Source organism: Psittacula echo, assembly GCF_963264785.1.
Source record: "Psittacula echo genome assembly, chromosome: 9".
Lineage (NCBI taxonomy): Eukaryota > Metazoa > Chordata > Aves > Psittaciformes > Psittacidae > Psittacula > Psittacula echo.
Genome location: NC_137745.1, coordinates 19,180,218 through 19,199,832, shown reverse-complemented (window position 1 = coordinate 19,199,832; position 19,615 = coordinate 19,180,218). Strand labels below are relative to the sequence as shown.

Below are 19,615 nucleotides of genomic sequence, written 5' to 3'. Positions count from 1 at the left end.
GCAGCTGCCCCCTGGTCTGGCTCTGAGAGCACTTCCCACAATGTCTGCTTTAAATGCCAGCTTTACATCTCCCTGAGAATTACATCTCATAAGATCAGAAACTTACTCCATGAATCCTGCAGCTTCTCTCTTGCTTGTGGCAGGTTAAGCTGTGTTAGCATCCTTTGGACATACTGATGGAGGCCATGCTTGACAGGCCCACTGCAGCTGACTGAGCCAGGAGACTTTTCATTGAAAAGAGGCTTTTTATTTATTTACTGATGTTTGCTTTTTGAAGTTTAAAAAACCCCAAGCACAGTACTATTATAGGGTAACAGCCCCACTGTGTCAAAAGTTCTTTCATCCTCACAAAAATCCCTAAAACAATAAATTAAATATTAATCCTGTTTTTACCAAAAATTCCCACCAGCAACAACACAAAATAACTTATTTCAAGAGTGAATTTAGTAGCTCAGCTGTGCCTGCCTTGCCCCAAACTAGAAGAGTAGCTTATAGGAGAAAATAACCAAACAATAAAGCCTTAATCTTGGAACAAGATCTGGGGAAGCAGCCCCTTTTCCCTAAGCTAGTGTGCTAACCAAGTGCAGCTTTGTACTATAGCCAGCACTTTGTTCCTTACTTCACAGAATCAAAGACCAGTTTGGGGTGGCAAAGACCTTAAAGCTCATCCAGTTCCAACCCCCTGCCATGGGCAGGGACACCTTCCACTAGACCAGGTTGCTCCAAGCCCCATCTAATCTGGCCTTGAACACTGCCAGGGATGGGGCAGCCACAACATCCTTGGGCAACCTGTGCCAGTGCCTCACCACGCTCACAGTAAAGAACTTCCTTATATTGAATCTAATTCTCCCCTGTCCAAGCTTATAATGTACTGGAAATCACAGATACTTGGTTTACACACAGAAAGCACTACTGTTGAAATACAGCAGGTTAATTTTGGCTATCCCACTGGCTATTGTCACTGCCTTTTGAACATGCTGTAGCAATTCAACAACAGCAATATCTGGTTTCAGAGACATTTCAGACTTTCAAATATCATGTTTCTTAGCAAAAATGAAATGAAATATCTGAGTTTGCTGTCATCTGGAGAGCTAAGAAAGCTGATGTCATCAAATGTTCTTTAAGGGATAGCCTATTTTGGAAGAGTAATACTGGAATGCTAGTTACCTAAGTTTATTTACATACAGAACTGATTTGCACAGAGGTCAGTCCTTTGATAGCAGTGTCTTGTGGAAATCAATACCAGCTATAATAACAAATTATCACCATCAGCTGAAAATATTGTGACTTGTTTTTTCTGAAACACTCCTTTCTCTGAGTAATAGCTATTTATATTTTTCTGGCATTATGAAAAATCCACTCTCTGGGATGTGTTATATAGATGTCACCAAAGAGAAAGTCCTCTATTGTCAGGTTAAAGTGAGGACACAGCTTTGTCTGACTGGGAGGTTGCAGTCAGACAAAGCTTATTAAATCTCTCAGGAAGTTCTTCAGAGACTGCGTCTGTGACACTAAAAGAAAGGAAGGGCAGCTTTACAGAACAATATTGTGATATGAGGGAGAAGAAAAGCTTCTTGTAGGATCTTTAGTGCAGTCTGTCATGTACACAGTGGTCTTAAGAGAGACTATGTACATGTTTTTTCTCCTGCCTTGCAGTTCTGCTCTGGAGATGTCTGCCTCAGACTTATCAAGTCAAGAAAGAAGGGGAAAAAACAAAAAGAGAAAGAAAAGCCCAACAACAAGCCACAAACTGAAATAGTTTCTATAATCCAAACAACTGGGAAGGCTCAACAGCAAACAGAGCAACCTCTTTTCTCTCCATGGCTGAGGTAACACCAGCTTATAAAGTTCTTTCATGGGCAGTGATGTTTACGTCATGCTTTGTGATCACCAAACTGGAACAACCCCTTTTTTACTCTCAAATCCTCTGCCCTGACCTGGGATTATAACATGGTTTCTAGGAGGAATTACAAATTGTAGCTATGAACCAGCTGCCAGTGAAGGAAAGAGAAGTCTCAAGCGCATCAGTCTCGCTACCTGGAGAGCATGTTCTAATACCTCAGCTCCTCAAGATCACTTCCTCCCTGTAATCCCCACATACTCAACAGGCATTTTGCCACAGAAATACAGGTGAGGCTACAACAGTTGCTTTTATAATCCTGGACTCAGACACCTTATTGCAGATACCTTGTCTTGCTTATCACAAATGTTTTGGGAGGCTCCAATCCCTGCTCCTCCACTAAGAGTTGCTGCCCAGGGACCTCAGAGCAGAAGAAGCTCTGGGACACAGCTTATGTACAGAGAGAGTCAGACATTTCCTGAGGGGGTTGGACATTTCCATTTCAGCAGAGGGAGAGAAAAAAAAATGGCAGGGGTTTTCACAGAAATATCATAAATTCAAAGCATCACAAGTTTTCCAATCTATCTACAGAAGATGCTGCTTAATTTTATGCTGCAGTGGAACACAAGAAATTGATCTCTTATTTGAAAAATATCCTGCAGTTAGTGGTATGACAACAGTGTCTCATAGTCCTGGGTGGCCTTTCAGGCCTCTCAGGAAGGCAGTTTTTGCAGAAACACACCATTTGATATGGGCAGAAAAGTCTCTAACAGATAAGCATCTGTTAGGGACTGCAATCATCTTCTAGGCCACCACATGCCAGCAAATCTAGGGACAATGAATACAGTGAGTTCCTTAAAGGAACACCAAGGTGTCTGTAGTCTGAAATGAAGCCCATTCCTGTCCCACACTTCTCATGGAACCAGCTCAGATGTGGCTGTCTCCATGGCACAGCTCACCCACACACTGGAGACCTCTCCATTACTCCACACCAGGCTGGGGAATCAAAACCACAACAGTAACTTCATCACCCTCTTGTGTCATGATTACAGAAATTGGTGTGCCCTACCCAGCAACGAGATGGTCCATCTAAACAAGGACAGATGCTTACTGCTGTAATGTGTGTTGGGTCACATGCTACTCCTTACATTACCACACAGGTGAGGGTCAGAGATGGCTTACAGCCACACAGCAGCCAGAGGAACAACTTCCAGTCTTTCATATACAAGCTTACAGAAAAGGCAAGTCTAGTCCTCGAGACAACTCTAGAGAGTTACGATTTTGGATGTCATTTTTCTTTTTCACCAACTCTACAAGGTTACAGAAATGTGCAGCTGAAGCAGCGTGACCTGCCCGCAGTGGGAAGGCGACTCTGGCCGCCTGCCTTCTCAAACACACATTCATCAGTAGATGGTGCTGTTGTGTTGGTGAACTTCCTCAGGGACAACCTGGATCTCTATTTCTGGATTTTCCTGCCTCCCTGACTTTATCGTGGGCTTTCTTTGATGCCTTTCATAATAAAGCCTATCACTCAACAGGATTTCTTGTTACTGTCTCTGCAGTCTTCTAATTCTTCAACACTGAACCCTGAAGAGCCACTTAGACCAGTATAAACTGGGTTTAAACAACCAATTTGTTGAAATGGCAGCAATTTATATCGGCTGTGCACAGGCAACCAATAACACTAACCCTGGGGCATGGGCAAAGCAGGCACACTGTTCTGTTTCCTACTTAGGGCATTACCAGTACGTGAGGAATGCCAGTGAGGGGCAAAACGGTTAGGCAGTGATGAAGTATTACTGAACACTCCTGACTTAAAACCCATCACTGCTTCTGTAGATAAAACAACCCAGGCATTAGCCTGAATACTGGTTTGGGCTGGGCCCCTAAAAAAGTTTCCAGTGAAAATGACAGCTCCTTTCATTAATAACTCACATCAGCCACTTCAATTTAATGGTCATCTTTCAGGGCCCTGTAGGACTCAGAGCAGCATGGGTCTAGTGACTGCAGGGGGAAATCACTGCATCGGAATGCAGTGCATACTGAGTGATGTAGGGTCTGCACTGGTGTGAACACCTACACTGCTTCCACGGAGGATAAATACTGAACTGCTGACCGAGACTCCCCTTTCCATGCAATGTTTCCACTGTACGTTAGCGTTGTGTTTCTGCTCCCGACATACAAATGGCTACTCCACCCACAGCACAGAGCCCGCACACAAAGACTTTTCCAGAAGATCACTAGATGGAGCCCAATTCTAAGTACAAAAGCAAGTAAAGCTCCCTTCTCAATGTCTGCACTGGGCTGCAGTGCTCCTGCCTTAGAAACGCAACAGCTGAAATCCCTGTGTCCTCTCCAAGGCTGAGGACGAAACACATTCTGAACATGGAGGTTAACTACAGCTTGCGGGAGGCAGCACCCATTTCCTACTCTCTAGGCTAGCTCTGTTCACATCCATTGTGCTGCTGCACCACCAACCACCAACACAAGGTTTTAAATCATGCTGAATTGAGATAGGAAGGAGCACCTGCATGCAGGCATTCCCCTGCAACTCTGAGCCAGGACTACAGCTTTGAATGATCTTTTGACTGTTGTGCTTGCATAGGGCAGGTGAGAACTGAAATTCCTCTGCCAGCTCCTCACCTCTCCTGTGAATTTACCCATATCCAGATGAAGCCTGAGCTGAAGTTAGCCTCAGGCTGAGAGGCAAACTGCTTAGCGGAGCACACTTGATGACATTCCCATCCCACTGGACAGTGCTTAGAGGGCCCTCAGCACCTCTCTTTGGACAGCTCGGTACTGGCAGTAGCGCTTGTTACTGTGCTGCCCCTGATGTAGTAAAGAACAAGAATGGAAGCATGCAGAAGGCTATGCAGCAGCTAAATGAAACAGCAGGAGGCAAAGGCTGAGTAAGGAGCTGAACTTAGGCTTCCTGCTCTCAGGCTCATGTCTGGCCTGTGAGAGCATCCTCCAAACCTTATCCTTACCATCACTTTCCCCTCCCCTCTGTTCCCATCCCATCCACTTTGGTTCTGAACAGCAGAGTAACTAATATTCCTAAATATTCAATCTACTTCAGTGGAGGTGACAGACACTCCACTCTCACAATCTCTCTACTGTCTGCTATGTGAAGAGGTGGCAACTCATGGCAGGGAAAGAACAATCACGCTTCTGTTATAAAGCGTTTGAAAATGAAAGGTTCAACAAGGCTGTAAGTAACTGAAATTCTTCCTCTTGGGTTACCCAGTTCTAACTTGACAATGACCTATAAACACAGGACAAACTGGTGGTGGTGGTCGAACCTTCCCCAGGAGTCTGAAATCCAAATTCACAGGGAATTCCTAGATGACCAAGGCATGAAACCACCCTGTGCAGTGTGACAACCTCCCACAGAACCCCCTTGTTTACCAGAGGGGGATGCAGCCTCTCTTTTCAGCCCCACAGCCACCACCTCCCTCAGCACCCAACTGCGCAAACATTCCCATGATCCAGAGAGGCGCTGCGGGTGCGGGGGGATGCTGACACGCGGGGAGGGTGATAAGCCGCAAATTACAAACCCAGAAACAGCACAAATGCATAAAACCGGATGGGAGTGGGTAAAAATAAACGCGTGTGAACAAGTGAACGCTAAAGCGGACTGCGGGAAGCGCGGCGTGGATACGGGCGGGCACGGCTATGAGATCCCCAAGCCGCGACGAGCCGCTTCCCACGGCCCTCCGCACTCCACCCGGGCGATCCCGCGCATGCGGTGGGGGGGAGCCGCGGCACCGCCCATTGGCGGGCGGGGAAGGCAACGGCTACGCTCATTGGCGGGCGAGCGACGGCGGCGGCGCCCATTGGCGGACGGGCGGCAGCGGCGGCGCCCATTGGCAGCACCCGCCGCGGCGGCCCCGCGTTCCTGGAAAGTTCTTGGAAATGGATCAAAGGCGTTTCCGCGAACACGCGCGGCGCCGGCCCCGCACGGCCGCAGCCCGCCCTGCCCTGCCCTGCCCGCCGCGCTCCGCTGCCTGCCCCGGCCGGCGGCGCTGACAGCATCGCGGCCGTTACGGACACAGCTATTTATACCCTCTCTTTCCCCCCCCCCCCTCCCCTTCCCGCGTGGCTGATATCGGAAGAGTGATGTGAATACAATGCGATTCCAGGAATCCCTCACTTCCTGGAACAGATTAAAAGGGGCACACAAAAGATTAGCGAGGAGGCTTTTTCTCTTTTTCTCCCCGCCGAGCCTCTCCACTCGGGCAGACAGGGCCAACGCAGGGCGCTGCGCTCCCGCTCTCCTCCCCCAGCACCTTTATTTATTGCTATCTATTTATTGCTATTTCAGAGCGCTCTAGGATGTTTTTTTTCTACCAGACTGCTCTGAAGGAAGATTAGTTCCGCTTTAAACATATGTAATTTCCCTTTTCTCTGGTTATTTTTTAAACTTTTTTGGTTGTCCTTCTGTGGAAAGCAGAACAAGAACACTTCATTTTCTGAAGCACAGAGGGAGAGGGCACACATCTTCCTGGCTGAAGTTGCTGAATGCTCTGTGAAGCCTCTCTCGGACAATCCCATTCGCCTTCGGCTTGGCTTTTTCTGTGTCTGAAGCACACCCTTCAGTGGAAGGGGTTTGCTGGGGCTTCCCAGCCTTCTCTGACTGTGAGCCTCTAACCAGAGGCTGGGACTGGCTTGCTCCGGCAACAAAGCAAAGAAAAAGGAGACAAGAAGAGAAAAGAGGAGAAACCATTTCCCACCTTCTTGAAGACTTAATGCTTCTCCCTTGGTCCAGGAGTGACATGATCCTCTGTGTTCAGGGGTAAGAGACTCTGCAACCTTCTTTTAAATGCTGTGGTTTGATAATTGTAATTAGTGAGATTCCCAGGGATAGTTTTTTGGCTCATGTGAGTTGCCATATGTGATTGTAATGGAACAGCAATGGCTTACACTAGCCCACTGCTGAGTTCTGTGTGTCCTATGTATCAGCTCTTTAGATTCCACGGCTGAAATCACAGGACCATGAAGTATTCCTGCTTTCTGCTGACAAGCTACATGGTATTCAAAGTCTTGGGGGAGTAAAAATCAATAAAACCTCGGAGTGTGTTGTTCAGTGGGGTGTGTAACACCAGTGGGGACACCAACCCGGGACTGTAGGGCTTCTCTCATTTCCCAGCAGCAACAAACTGCTTACAGGGAAAAACTTCCCCACAGTTCAAATGCTTTTGCCTATTTCTAAGTAAATATTTATGTTAAACTCATTAATTTCATTTTCTAATTGCTTTTATGGGTAAAGATTAAATGTATGTACATATATACAGACCTACCCACATATGGCATTCTGTAGAATGAAAGCTGAGGGGGCACATGTATGGTTACACCCCTTTTGGTCAGTAGAACAGGTAACGACCATGTCCCTTCTCTGGTATCAGTGTCTGGTATTGGTGTGCTGGCACTCCAGTGTCTCTGTGACCAGCTAAAGTCATCAACATGCATTAATACCTGGTCTGCAGGAATCATTCAGCATTTTTACACACACTGCGTTATTTGGAAGGTGTCAGCATTTGTTTCAGCCTGAGCTGTAGCGCCAGCATTGCCTATGCGGGTTTTCCGCAGAGGCAACGCATTTGCCTTGTCTGCTTTAAATGACTAAAACATGGGGATTTTTCGCTATTTCCCCCCCAAATCTGTTCCACTGACACGCAGAGCTCATGCTTACCAACACTTTCCTACTACTCAAGTGGGATTGTTTTCACCTGCATTTGCAGTCTGCTACTGCAGCTCCTATACCCCTATAGGCAAAGGGAATTCACATTTCAACTCGGGCTTTGTGAAACACTCATGTGAAGCTTTTCTCCAGGGTTAACATTCCAGAGCTACTGCTTCCCTTCACTCACTAAGCACTTGTTATGTAGCCCAAAGTGTAGATGGTTGTCTCTTAATATCTATTTTAATGACAACTTATTACCCAGTTTTCACGATCCTATAGGATTTCATATAGCCTGGGCTCCATCCTCTCTCTCCTATTCAGACCAAGCTCCCTTGGGAGTCTTGGGATGTGGCTGATGGAAGGGAGAGCAGCTCGATACACTTTTTCTTGTACTATTTGTACTCTGTCACAAAGTTTAGCTTATCAGCAAAGGAACTGCAAAGCTAACACTAAATGTTGTCAGACACATCTGATACTCTTAAACTTTCTTGGCTTTCCATGGCCTGTAGAAAGACTAATTGTCAAAGCACAAGGCAGTTCATTTGCTGTTTCTCCCCAGACTCCACACAGGCTACCAGCTAGATATGCTGTATTTTGTACATTTGTTTTCTTCTGCATCACAGTTGTTGTACTAACGCTTTGCTCAGTCCTGATCCTTCACATCTCCCCTCTACTTTGTTTCATACAGGTGCTCCTTATTTTCAAGTACTTTCTGTGCCCCATTAAAGGGCTGACTTTTCATGCCAGTACCTTTTTCAACATGTCCTTATCCCAGAAAACTCTTCTTAACCCTCTTGCAAATGTAACTGTGTTAAAACTTGCAGTCTGCTGTTACTCACTGATCCCTCTGCTCTCCCTTCCGTGTGCTCAGAGCTGCTCTGTTTGGTCACAGCAGCAGCCCCTCTGTCTTCAACCCACACACAAAGTTGTTTAAGATGCTGTTGCCTCCCAGTCTATGAGAATTTCCAGTTCCCCCTCCCTGTTCCACTACATGAGGTTTGGGCTCCTTCAGCTTCAGGTGCCAGAATGAGGGAGCACAGTGGGAAACCTCATCTCAAGCACACAGGCTCCGCTTCGGAGATCCACAGTGGCTCTATTAAACCTACTGACAAATTCACACAGTTGATGTCTTTCGGAGGACTCAACTGTGAGCTGGTTCAGCCCTTGAAACGAACAACTTTCTGCAGTGAATCAGGAGTACGTTTCCCTACGTAACTTTGCTCTCTCTTTCTTCCTTCCCAGGCTCTTGGTCAACTCCTAATTCCCTCTCAAAAGTAGGCATATATAAAACGTAGTTCCATGCTAGGAAAACAAGAAAAGTTTTCTTCCTGTTCAAAACCAAAGAGTAGCTAGAAAAATCTTCCAGAGGAAAATAAGTACAGAGAGATTTGCAATTTGGACTGCAGTGTCCAAGCTCTGCAGAGCAAATGGGCAGTAAGCAGTGCAGACTGATTTTACTTAACATTGACCACTGTCCTTTTCAGCTCAGTGAATAGTTGGCACAAGAACACACCTAGGGAGAATGCTCTGCCAACAGACCCTCTTTGCACAGCACAAACTGCTCTATCAGGTTCAGTACGGGGAAGGATCTGGTTTATAGACCTCTTTGCTCAAAATGGGGGGAAGTGGAGAATCTCAGGAATCTCCTCCCCCCAGGAAGGCAAGCAGCCAGACACTTGCAAAGACCATGACATTAAGATGGAGATAACCAAATGTCTTTGAAATATACAGCCCTCAACACCTACGACTGTAGCTCAGGTGGGACTTACAAGAGAACTCAGATGTTTCCCAACACCAATATCCAGATAGAAAAGTCTTCAGATCCACGGTTCTGTGAAAGCCACTGAAAACACAGTCCATGCAATCAAGGGTGCCTGGGGAAGGGCCAGCAATCACTTTTATTAGCTTTGGCTTCCTAACCATTAACAAAAACTAAATAATGAACATCAAATATCATGAATGTCATGTAGATATCCTGCTTCTGAAATGTGATTTGCCATAGGAAAAAAGAATGTTCTTTTCTAAACACTAGTGGGATTTTGCTAGGTACTGCAATACCCATACGTAGGATGGTGGAGTGTGCACATCAGTTTACAACACATTTATGTATGTACCTCAAGTGTCACTCTTCACATAAAGCACAGAGAAGGAGAAAGATGAGAAGGGAAGTGCTTATGACTTCAGCCTCTTTCCACTTCTCATTGATATGGGAGGACGAGGCTGCTGCCTTTGCAATCACCATCAGCTCCAGTGGTGCTGTGATGGTCTCACGTTGAGGACTTTGAATCTCTCTGGAAACTCACCTATCTTATGTTAAGTGTCTGAAAGAATGTCTCAAGCAAGTGAGTGCATGTGGGTAACACAACACAGGGCATGCAGCAGTACAGGGCACACAGAGGCAAAGAGCTTAGGAGAAAAGACTAATAGTTTTGTTCAGGAGATTGCCTGGGGATGAAGACTTCCCTGGCCCCCAGCATCTGCCCTCCCCCTGGGACTCTGCTTTCCTTTAGGAATCCTTCTGCTGCAGAGAAGGAGCACCTATGGCCCATGAGAGCTCCAGCTTTTGTGGAACTGCACTTACCTGCTGGATGGCTACACTGACACTCTCTTTAGGCTACAGAGGGATTAATGTTCATAGCAGCCCAGTCATGGCAGAACCTCCTCCTGCTGTAATCCTGCAGGGATTACAGTTGCACTGAGATCTCTGCCATGCAGTTGAACACTAGCAATTGTGTGGTGAACAGGCTTAGCTAAAACAAGAAGTCCCATTATTCTACTACAAGATCAGCTCACCCTGATTTCTAACAGATACATTTAGGATCAGGTCACCCTTGAGCAGGAATTGGGTAGGACAAACCTGAAGCTATTCCCAATTCTCCTTCTAATTATATTACAGTAGATGACTAACAAACCCAGTGGCACAAAAAGAAATGTTCCAGCATTGTCGTTGTGCAAATGAAGCCGTAATGATGCTGTGAACTTTGCTGCCTCTGAAACTACAGGCTACAAGCCAACATCTAAAAATATCAGGTTTAAAATCAACCTAAATTGCAAGATAGATCACCTTTTACAAGGCGGAAGAGGCCAACTATTTCTCCCTGTTTCAAAGGCTCATCTTTACCTGTGTAGTTTTCTCCCCCTTTCCTCTCTGTTTGAAACATTCTCATATTGAGGACCTGCTTAACGTAACACGTATGCAGTGTGCACTGAACAGACACTGCAACCTATTTCAAGGCAAGGAAACATAGCAGAGTATGCTCTTCCTTTCAGACCTCATCCTTTGCTGGCGGAGGAAAAGATCAGGAGACTCTCACTCAGAGGCCTTGCGGTGGAACTGTCAGAGCCCATCATGCAGCCTCTCCCAGTTATGGCCTTCCAGGAGGAGTCTGCACCTGCCTTTGCAGCACCAGTTCCAGACAGCAACCCACCTCAGATCCGAGACCCTGAAGAAGACCTCCTCTGTATTGCAAAAACTTTCTCCTATCTTCGAGAATCTGGTAAGGTTCAGCTCACAAAGTCACGGCTGCAGAGAGCCAACTCTGCAGTCTGAGCTCCAGCAGCAATCTCCTGATCTCACTTCAGATAGGAACCTGGCTCTCTTACAGCCATAGCTGGCTTGTGGATGCAGTAAATGTATTTTCAGTCTCTACAAACTTGTATCCTGAAGTAATTTATTATTAGCATAAGCAAACGCTTTGTCCTTTATAACTGAGTCAAGACAGAGTATTGCAAAAAAAGCCTCTCTTTCTCTGCAAACTGCAGTAGCTGCAAGAGTAGTCATCCTCATCCCCAGCCCCAGCATGGCAATGACAAGCATAGGTAAGAAACCCTTAGAACGAAGGGTTCCAAGAACCCTAAGAACTAAGAGATGGTCTATTTCTGAAGGTCTTATTGAAACTGGGCTTGGTTGCTTACCAGGTTCTGAGCTCAGTAGGCTTCAAGGCTTCCTTAAATATAGTGCCAGTCCTTTAATACATTCTTGGCCTAACGAGTTCTTTCTGGGATGCTTTTCCAGGTTGGTACTGGGGATCTATTACTGCCAGTGAGGCTAAACAGCATCTCCAAAAGATGCCTGAGGGCACCTTCCTGGTACGGGACAGCACTCACCCCAGTTACCTGTTCACACTCTCTGTTAAGACAAACAGAGGCCCCACCAATGTGCGCATCGAATACACTGACAGCAAGTTCCGGCTAGACTCCAACTACTTGTCCAAACCTCGCATCCTGGCCTTCCCAGATGTGGTCAGTCTTATCCAGCACTATGTCATGTCCTGCACAACAGAAAGCAAGAACGAGGCTCCTTACCCGCCTCCGTCTCCTCTACCTCCCCTGCAGAAAGAGATGGCAGCAGCTGCAGTACACTTGAAACTCATCCGGCCGCTGAGCCGCAAAGACAACATCCCCAGTCTCCAGCACCTCTGCCGGCTGCGGATTAACAAGGCTACAGCCAACGTGGACCAGCTCCCTCTGCCCAGGCGGATGGGGGACTATTTGAAGCAATACCCTTTCCAACTCTGAAGCATGGCCATTACATCTCAGGCATGACAGAAATAAAGAGAACTTTGTGTCTTTGCCCCGCTGAAGCACGACATCAGGTGGGCACAGTACAGACCTGATTATCAGCAGAGACTGCATCAAACTTTCCTCTCCCTTTCTTTCTAAATCCATTCCAGCACCAGGGAGGAGTTGGTTGTTTCAGTGAACAATGGGACACAATCCAAGCTCTGAACCTCAGGCCGCGCCAACAGTGGCTGTGAGAAAGTGCTGTAGGCATGGTCACACTACTTGAATTTCAGAGCTGCTGTGACACCGGCAATGTTAACATTGTTATTTTCACTATTTATTTCCATGGCAGTTTCTCTCCTCATAGTATTTTAAAAGCACCTTTTTACTTTATTATTTTTTGTTTCTTTTTCTTTTGTGGAATAGAAGAAAGTCTCCCAGCCAAATAACAGCCAGAAATCTGTGGGAATTTGGATTTGCATTCAAATAGTATCTGTTTGAACCTGTCCCTGTAACAGGTCACAGGAGTCCATTCAAGCTCCCCCAGACTTCTGGCGTATGTGGGACTCAGACCCACCTCTGCGGAGGTAAAGAGTACTTTTTTTTTCCCTTCTTAGCTCCAGGGGACTGGGTATCATAACCTCAAAGCACACTGGTAGCTCCCAGAGATGCATTCTGCACCACAGGTTGTGGACAAGAAACTTCGCCAAGGAAGCCCTTCTTCCTTGACAGCTCTAAGCAGAGATTCTCAATATTGAGCTTGAGCCAGGGAGCACTCATCCCATTTTTTTTTTCTCTTCTATCTTCTCTGTGTCCATGACAAAACATTTAGAAACAAGTAATCAGAACCCCAACTTTCTTATTTGCAGGCTGGTTTCAGAGCACTCTGCATTTGGCTTGTGTCTTGAAAGTGCTGTTTCCTGACATTACCCTTGCCTTGCAAGCAAGTGTGGGGGTTTAGAGACAGCTCTGCTGAGCTGCACCAGTGACACACACAGCTTCAGGATATTTATTTATTTATTTGGGGGTTTCCAAGTTAGAAGCACCTCAGCAGAAAGAGCTGTCCTTCCCCTCTGCTAACACAATGCGAGACTGCAGTTGCTCTGCCTCTGCCAGCGTTATTCAGGAAGCACGCAGCTTCAATCAGAGCAAGGCTCTAGCACACACTGGAAATCACAGTTCAGCGTTTCTGTTTGCCTAGATCCAGACGTCTCCTCTCCCTTTCTCTGACCTGCATGTTGGATATCCTTCACTGGATGTTTTGCTTTGGGTTTACTTCTCACACCCCTGCAAACGAAGCACAATGGCTTTCCCTTGCTCTTTGGTGGGTAGGAGGAACAAACAGCAGATGGGGTCTGCCCCAAACTACGCATAGACAGAAGTTGCCCCCTCCTATTAATTTGCTTGATCCCATTGCCTTCCCAACCTGTAGGAGCCAGTCCACACCATCAAGTGAGAGCACAGAAGGGAACAGAAAAGGTCTGCAGCAATTATTTTTCAGCTTCTTTTGCCTCTAAGACCCTGTGACTTGACCATGCTTGAATCAATGGGACTGTCTCTCTGAGGCTCTGTAAATTAGATTAGACAAACCCCAGCTACACCTGAGGGCTGGAACAGGAGGTGGAAAAGGATGGGATGGTGATCCAGGAGACAAGATCAAAAAAGGGGTGGAGTTTTTCCATCCTATCTTAAAGCTGCCCAAAGGGACAAGATGGCCTGATGTGCTCAGTCACTGTCCTTCTTTTTTCACCACATTTATACAAGTTTGTGCTCTTGCAAGCTTTGGTTTTGATACTTTGATGATTGACAGAGTGCATGTGTGATGTCAGATTTGCTTTTTATTACATCCTTCCCCCTTGCCCCATATGGCAGTAACTGTGGGAAGGTACCAAATGAGAACGAAAACTTAGGAGACAACAAAAAAGTGTTTTGGTTTGGTTTTTTAATGATATAAACCATAAACCACTGAAAAGGCTTCCTTTTATCCTAACACCTCTGTCTGCCTGAGGACACTGGGAACAAGGGAACCACAGCTCTTGAAGGAGCAGCAGTGATCTCAGGAAGCCCACATGGCTCAGCCACAGGCTTGGTATCTACAGCATGTGAAAAATCAGTTTGAGAAAGGGCGAGTTGTTCAGCTCTGAGACTTGCCTCCTATTCAGTCTGTTCTCTGCTGGGGTAAGGAGGAATTCAAGCTTGCAGGTTTGACCACACTGCCCCAGGAGAGCCCAGCTAAAACGGGAGAAGCATGTGAGGAGAATGAATGCCTGTTCCACCCCTAGCAGGACGATGCAGAGGCTGAGCTGAAGGCTGTAAGCTCACATGGGCAGGGACCATCTCTGTTGTATGTTTGTTCCGCATCTAGCACAATAGGGTTCTCTAGGTGCTACTGCAATACCAAGAATAAACAATAGACTTACTCCAAAACCTCAGTTTCTTCTATCTTGAGACAGTTTGTTAAAAATCATTTGACTTGGATTTTCAATAAACATTTTAAATGTATTTTGAAGCCACTCAATGTAAAGGTCTTTGGTAACATCCAAATGGATGAATTCATTTCCTACTCACGAGAATCCTCCCCAAGAAGACTGGGCAAATTCTTGAGCAATTTTTTTCAACAAGACACGAAAACCTTTAACAAAAAGAAAAGCCCTTCGGATACTGGGAGAGTTAACACCAGAATCATCATCAGTGTGGGCCTGGTTTCTACCACACACAGATGAGCAGCGGCAGACCACAAGTCCCAAGTTAGTATGGGTTGAAGGAACGTTCTTTAATGATGCAGAAAAACACAGCAATGGTTTTGGCCTTGCTTCTGTGTGCCATAGAAAACCATTACAATCTAGGGGAAAGGAAACGGAACGTGACTGGAAATTTGGCAACTTGTTTAGAGCAGGCTTCAAGTTGGCCCTAAAACTCTGCTCATGGCTGAAAATGGAGTCCATAAGGGGCAGGCCATGCCTTGGGTAGGAGACGCATCATCAGCTTTTCCTCATGTGCTGCTGCTGCTGCTGGGCCTCAGTCTCCTCGTATCTGCAGTCTGACCCGGCACCCCTTCCCCTCCTCATCACCTCATGCACCAGACACACAGCTGGGGAAACCACTGGGAGCTGGATCTGCCCTATGGTGCCAGAGGCTACCTCATCCCTCTCACCTCTGTAAAACACAGGGAATACCCTGAGGCCACCCTGCTCCTGGCACATGACTCCACTGGGCCCCTTTTGCACTCACTTCCCAGGAGAGATGCTCCTGCCACAGTGCCCCCATCCTGCTCAAAGCAAGTCACGGTGTGCTCTAAACCACTGGAAACACCAAAATAAGCTCACAAAACCAAAGAATTTCCATTAATTCCTCTCTGTCATTCTCCCTTTCTGAATCCCCTGGCTTCAAAGTTCAAAATCCTGCTTTAAAGTGTCTCTAAAGCATGTGCTGTCTTTCCTATGCCAGTTGTGGGGCAGGCATTCAGTAGCGAACATTGTTTCCACAACCTCATCAATGTGAGCCTATGGGTAATTTCCATTGCACGCCAACCAGGAAATGTTGGCAACGGAATAATCCGCTCAAGTTTAAGTTGTTAAACAAAAACAATCACATCCCTCTTGGGTTTAGCGGAAATGCGGAAAGCAAGCTAGACAAGGTAGAAAGAAAACACAATAAAGTCAGTGCAAAAATGAAGACAAAAGGAAGGAAAAGCTGCATCAATCTTTGAAAGGGAACTTTGAAAACCCTGGAAAATACTGCAAAGAAAGATGCAGCATTTCTGATGCATTCTTAAGTGATTTCTTAATTTCTTAGTTGGACTAAACTCTCCCCCCAGCTACATACATGAAACCCTGCTGCTCCTTTCTACAGGCTGAAGGCAGAATCGATCGGCACGAGTCAAGCCAACACATAACTGCAGTCACACACGGTTTTACTGCATCGCTGTTATCTTAACAACTCCCACTCCTGCATCTTCAGCACATTTTGTTAAAGCAAACAGGCTCATGTTCTGAAAGCTCCCATGCTAAACCTCCATGCAGACTGAGCTGAGTCTTACAGTAGAGTTCCATATCTCTGGAAGCAGGAGCATGCGTGGAAATGTAGACTGACCTTTATCATCATTGCAGGAGAACTGCCACACCTCTCTCAGTGACACTTGCATAGTTTGCTGTGCCCATGCATACGATTTGGTTGGATTCTCTCCTGCTTTGCAGTTTCTGACTACAGATAGGAATTTGGATGTGGAGCCCTCACTGACAGTGGATGAAAAGCATACTGACAGGATTGGGAATAGAAGTCCCAGTCCATGACTGAAACCATGCTGCCATGGCTCACTGCCACGGCACAAATACCCTGCAGCTTGTCAGGCACATATGGTAGCATTTTCTGTCTTAAATACTCAGCTTTCTGAAATGGCAACACAGGCAAGGGAAAAATAACCCGTTTATGTGCACATGTTCCTATCCTCTCCAACTTCCTGAAATCTTACTCCCTTCCCCATATCCTCTCAAGTTAATAACTTCCCTTAGCCCAAGCCAGATGAACCGGCAAGAAACAAAGTGAATCAGCAGAGTGTATTTAGTTCTCTTACGACAGACATGATCAGGTGTTGCCAGCTATCTACCTACTCTGTGGCATTTCTAGTCCAAATTCCATTGTCAGTTTAGCATGCTACCTAAGGAATTAAGAAAATGAAAATCAAAACTAACTGGACACTGTATGTATGGTGGTTCTGCTCTGCTGGATCTCATGTTCAAATCTGTCAGAAGCCAGTTATCACAGTCCCTTCCTGCCTCTCCCTGCTGACTGCTGAAGCACTTGCAATCCTCATGGAAATGCACTGTCCTCTTCCCCACCCATGAACTCAGCAGCAGTCCCAAGGTCTGGAGCACGTGGTGAAGCAATATCCAGTAAGGAGGTGCCAGAGCAACTGGGGATGACAAGTAACTTCTTCCAACTCAGTTGCTACAGCACTGTCACAACATTTATATCTCATTCAGTGAACCCCAGCTATCATTCACAGGAGAAAACAAAAGATAAACCCACCAGACTAGGCAGCTCTACATGAAACAAACCAGCCCAAGGTAAAAATAAGATATTATTTAAAGAGATCTGCCTTGTCCTTGGGCAGAAACATTCATCCTTTTGCCTTTTTCTGTTCACAGCAACATACCATTGAATTTGAAAGAGGGAGTACAAGGGAAGCCAGTGCTGCCAGTATTGCCTAACGGCGCAATAGCAAAGAGAGGGCTTTGCAGTTGCTAAGCGTGTTGATAACACGTTCAGACTCTGACTCATTTCTTTTGAGACGTGTCTATTTTCTGCCCACACCCAGTGCTGCCTATTTATGCTTTTTATAATCACGGGTGCCAGCGTGCCAGGGAATGTGCACACAGGGAGGCACAGCTTTATCTGGAGGCTAACGCTGCCTCGTGTGAACCCCATTTCCATGCTTCACTTCTGCTTCCTGAGAAACACCAGCAGCTCGTGGCTTCTGCTACACCGTGCACAAGCAAGTAACACAAGTGGCCCTCAGGAGCAGGCATAATGCTGCAACATCAATCAGACAGCAATCACCACATCCGCTATACATCAAAAACCAGGTTTTAAGAACAGTGACAAAGTGGGCTTGGGAATAAAATGAGAGTCTTTCCGTATTCATGTCACATAGACCGATGAGTGCACACAAACATTCTCTCCCAAATTTTAGCAAGAACTAAGTTGTTTTGGTTTTGTTTTTTCACCTTAAAAAAGATTACTTTGTTCAGAGGAAAAGGCTACTGGGAGGCAGGAGGTAGGCCAGATGGAAGAGAGATTATTTTAACAGCTTCACTGTTAGCCTGGGCATTAATCCTCAAAAGGAAACTATGAAAACTAAGTAAAATATAATTGGGATTTTACATAATAACAATCTTAACATAATAATGTAGAGGGCTTTTTAGATTGGGAAAGTGGAGGGAATGCAATAAATCTTCAAAATTTAGCTAATATTCACTAAAGATGAGACTTGATAAAAAAGGAAATTTTACTGCAAATCATTTGTGGCTTAGTCCTTGCAATTTCCTGTGGCAGTGGTCGTGATCACAGCTGGAGGCAGTTTGTTGGGCTTGATGGCCACAGGTCAGCTCCAGGTAAAGCTGGTCTTGCATTCTGGCAAAATCATTATTTGAATGATTTAAATACAGGAAAGACCAATCCCAGAGAAAGCAGCTGGCCCCAGCAAAGGAAAGCATCCAGTCAGATCTGCTCCCATCGGATGCACCAACCTAGATTTGCAGAAAGGGGTTTCCCTTTGTGAACAGGAACTACTCTCACCCTTTTGGTCCTCTTTCCCAGCCCTTACTGGCAAGGGTTTTCTCCTGAATGCCATTAAATGCAGTGTAACTGCACTCTGAAGCAGCTCAGATTTGAGTTGCAAATATGAATACAATGCCAGGCTTTGTATGACCAGCTATTTTAAGAGCACTATCAAGGCAGAAAAGGCATTTGCTCTAATGTACCCCTGTATAACTGCAGTGACAATGAAGACTTGAAATAATAGTGGCTACCGCACATTAGATTGTTCAAACATATAATCAGAGAGTTGGTATTTCTCAAAACCCTGCACTATAAATCTGCCAAAGGGAAGGACAAAGGAAGAGTTGGTCAACCAAAACTCAGCGGCAGGGCTCAGCCCAGACCTGAGCTTCTTGGCCTCCAGCCTGGCAGCCTGCATGACTTCACCATGTGATTGCCTTGATCTAGAAGATATGCTGCACCTTTTCCAGTCACGGCCGTTGGAGAAATGCTGCTCTTACAGAAACAGCCCTGCCTAGGAAAACTGAAAAGCAAAATGAGCTGAATCCCATTCACTTCCCATTGAGTTTGGTGGGAATTCATTTATGCCAGGGCAGAATTTGGCCCATTTCATCGGCCTAGTTTTACAGACAAGGATTTTATCCCTGATGTAATTCTGACATGAATTTGCCATTACAGGAAAATGCAACACTGAAGTGCAGCTTACCTAGAGCCTTCCTTTACACACTGCTCCACCAACATGCACACACCATAGCCTGGACATTTCTTCCTTAAAAGCAAAAGGAAAGCTCATCATGCATTGTACAGTTAAGTTCCAGCTTCCCTTGAATTCACCTCTAATATGCCTGTCAGAACATTTGCAATGCCACCTGGAGATGTAAGCATTAGTCCATGGAAAACTGAGCAGACAAACCTGGACTGATCTCAGGCAACTTGTTTTATGTTGGCTTAGACAGAGCCCTCAGTGAGAACTCCTAGAAACCAGAGATCTGGGTTATATTTGTGACAAGGAGACAGCAAGACCCAGTACAAAGCTTCTGGGATACGCTTCCCACCCAGCTGTCCCTGGCTACTTGTTCTTTATGGCCTCGCTCAATGCAAACCAGCAGAGAGATTTAACAGCTGATCAGAGAGACTGTCTAGCCTTTAATGTCAGGAGTGTCTCTTCCCTGGAACAGTTTGAAATGTAGTTTACAGAAGGCAGAGCTGCGTTTATACTTGTCAGAAGTTACCCAACTTGGCAACAACTCTTCCCATCATGCAAGTGTCATTGCAGTCATTGCCAAACACTGTAGAGGCAGAGTTCAAAA

The 19,615-nt window shown here is 45.9% G+C and overlaps 1 protein-coding gene across 1 annotated transcript; it reads left to right on the top strand.

The window, feature by feature from the left end:
- Positions 1-5,974: 5,974 nt before the first annotated feature.
- On the top strand, positions 5,975-14,528 carry CISH (cytokine inducible SH2 containing protein). Its single transcript, XM_080625549.1, has 3 exons — positions 5,975-6,635; positions 10,794-11,020; positions 11,539-14,528. Exons 1-3 carry the CDS (start codon positions 6,589-6,591, stop codon positions 12,039-12,041), a joined length of 777 nt encoding a protein of 258 aa, XP_080481675.1. The 5' UTR covers positions 5,975-6,588; the 3' UTR covers positions 12,042-14,528.
- Positions 14,529-19,615: the final 5,087 nt, after the last annotated feature.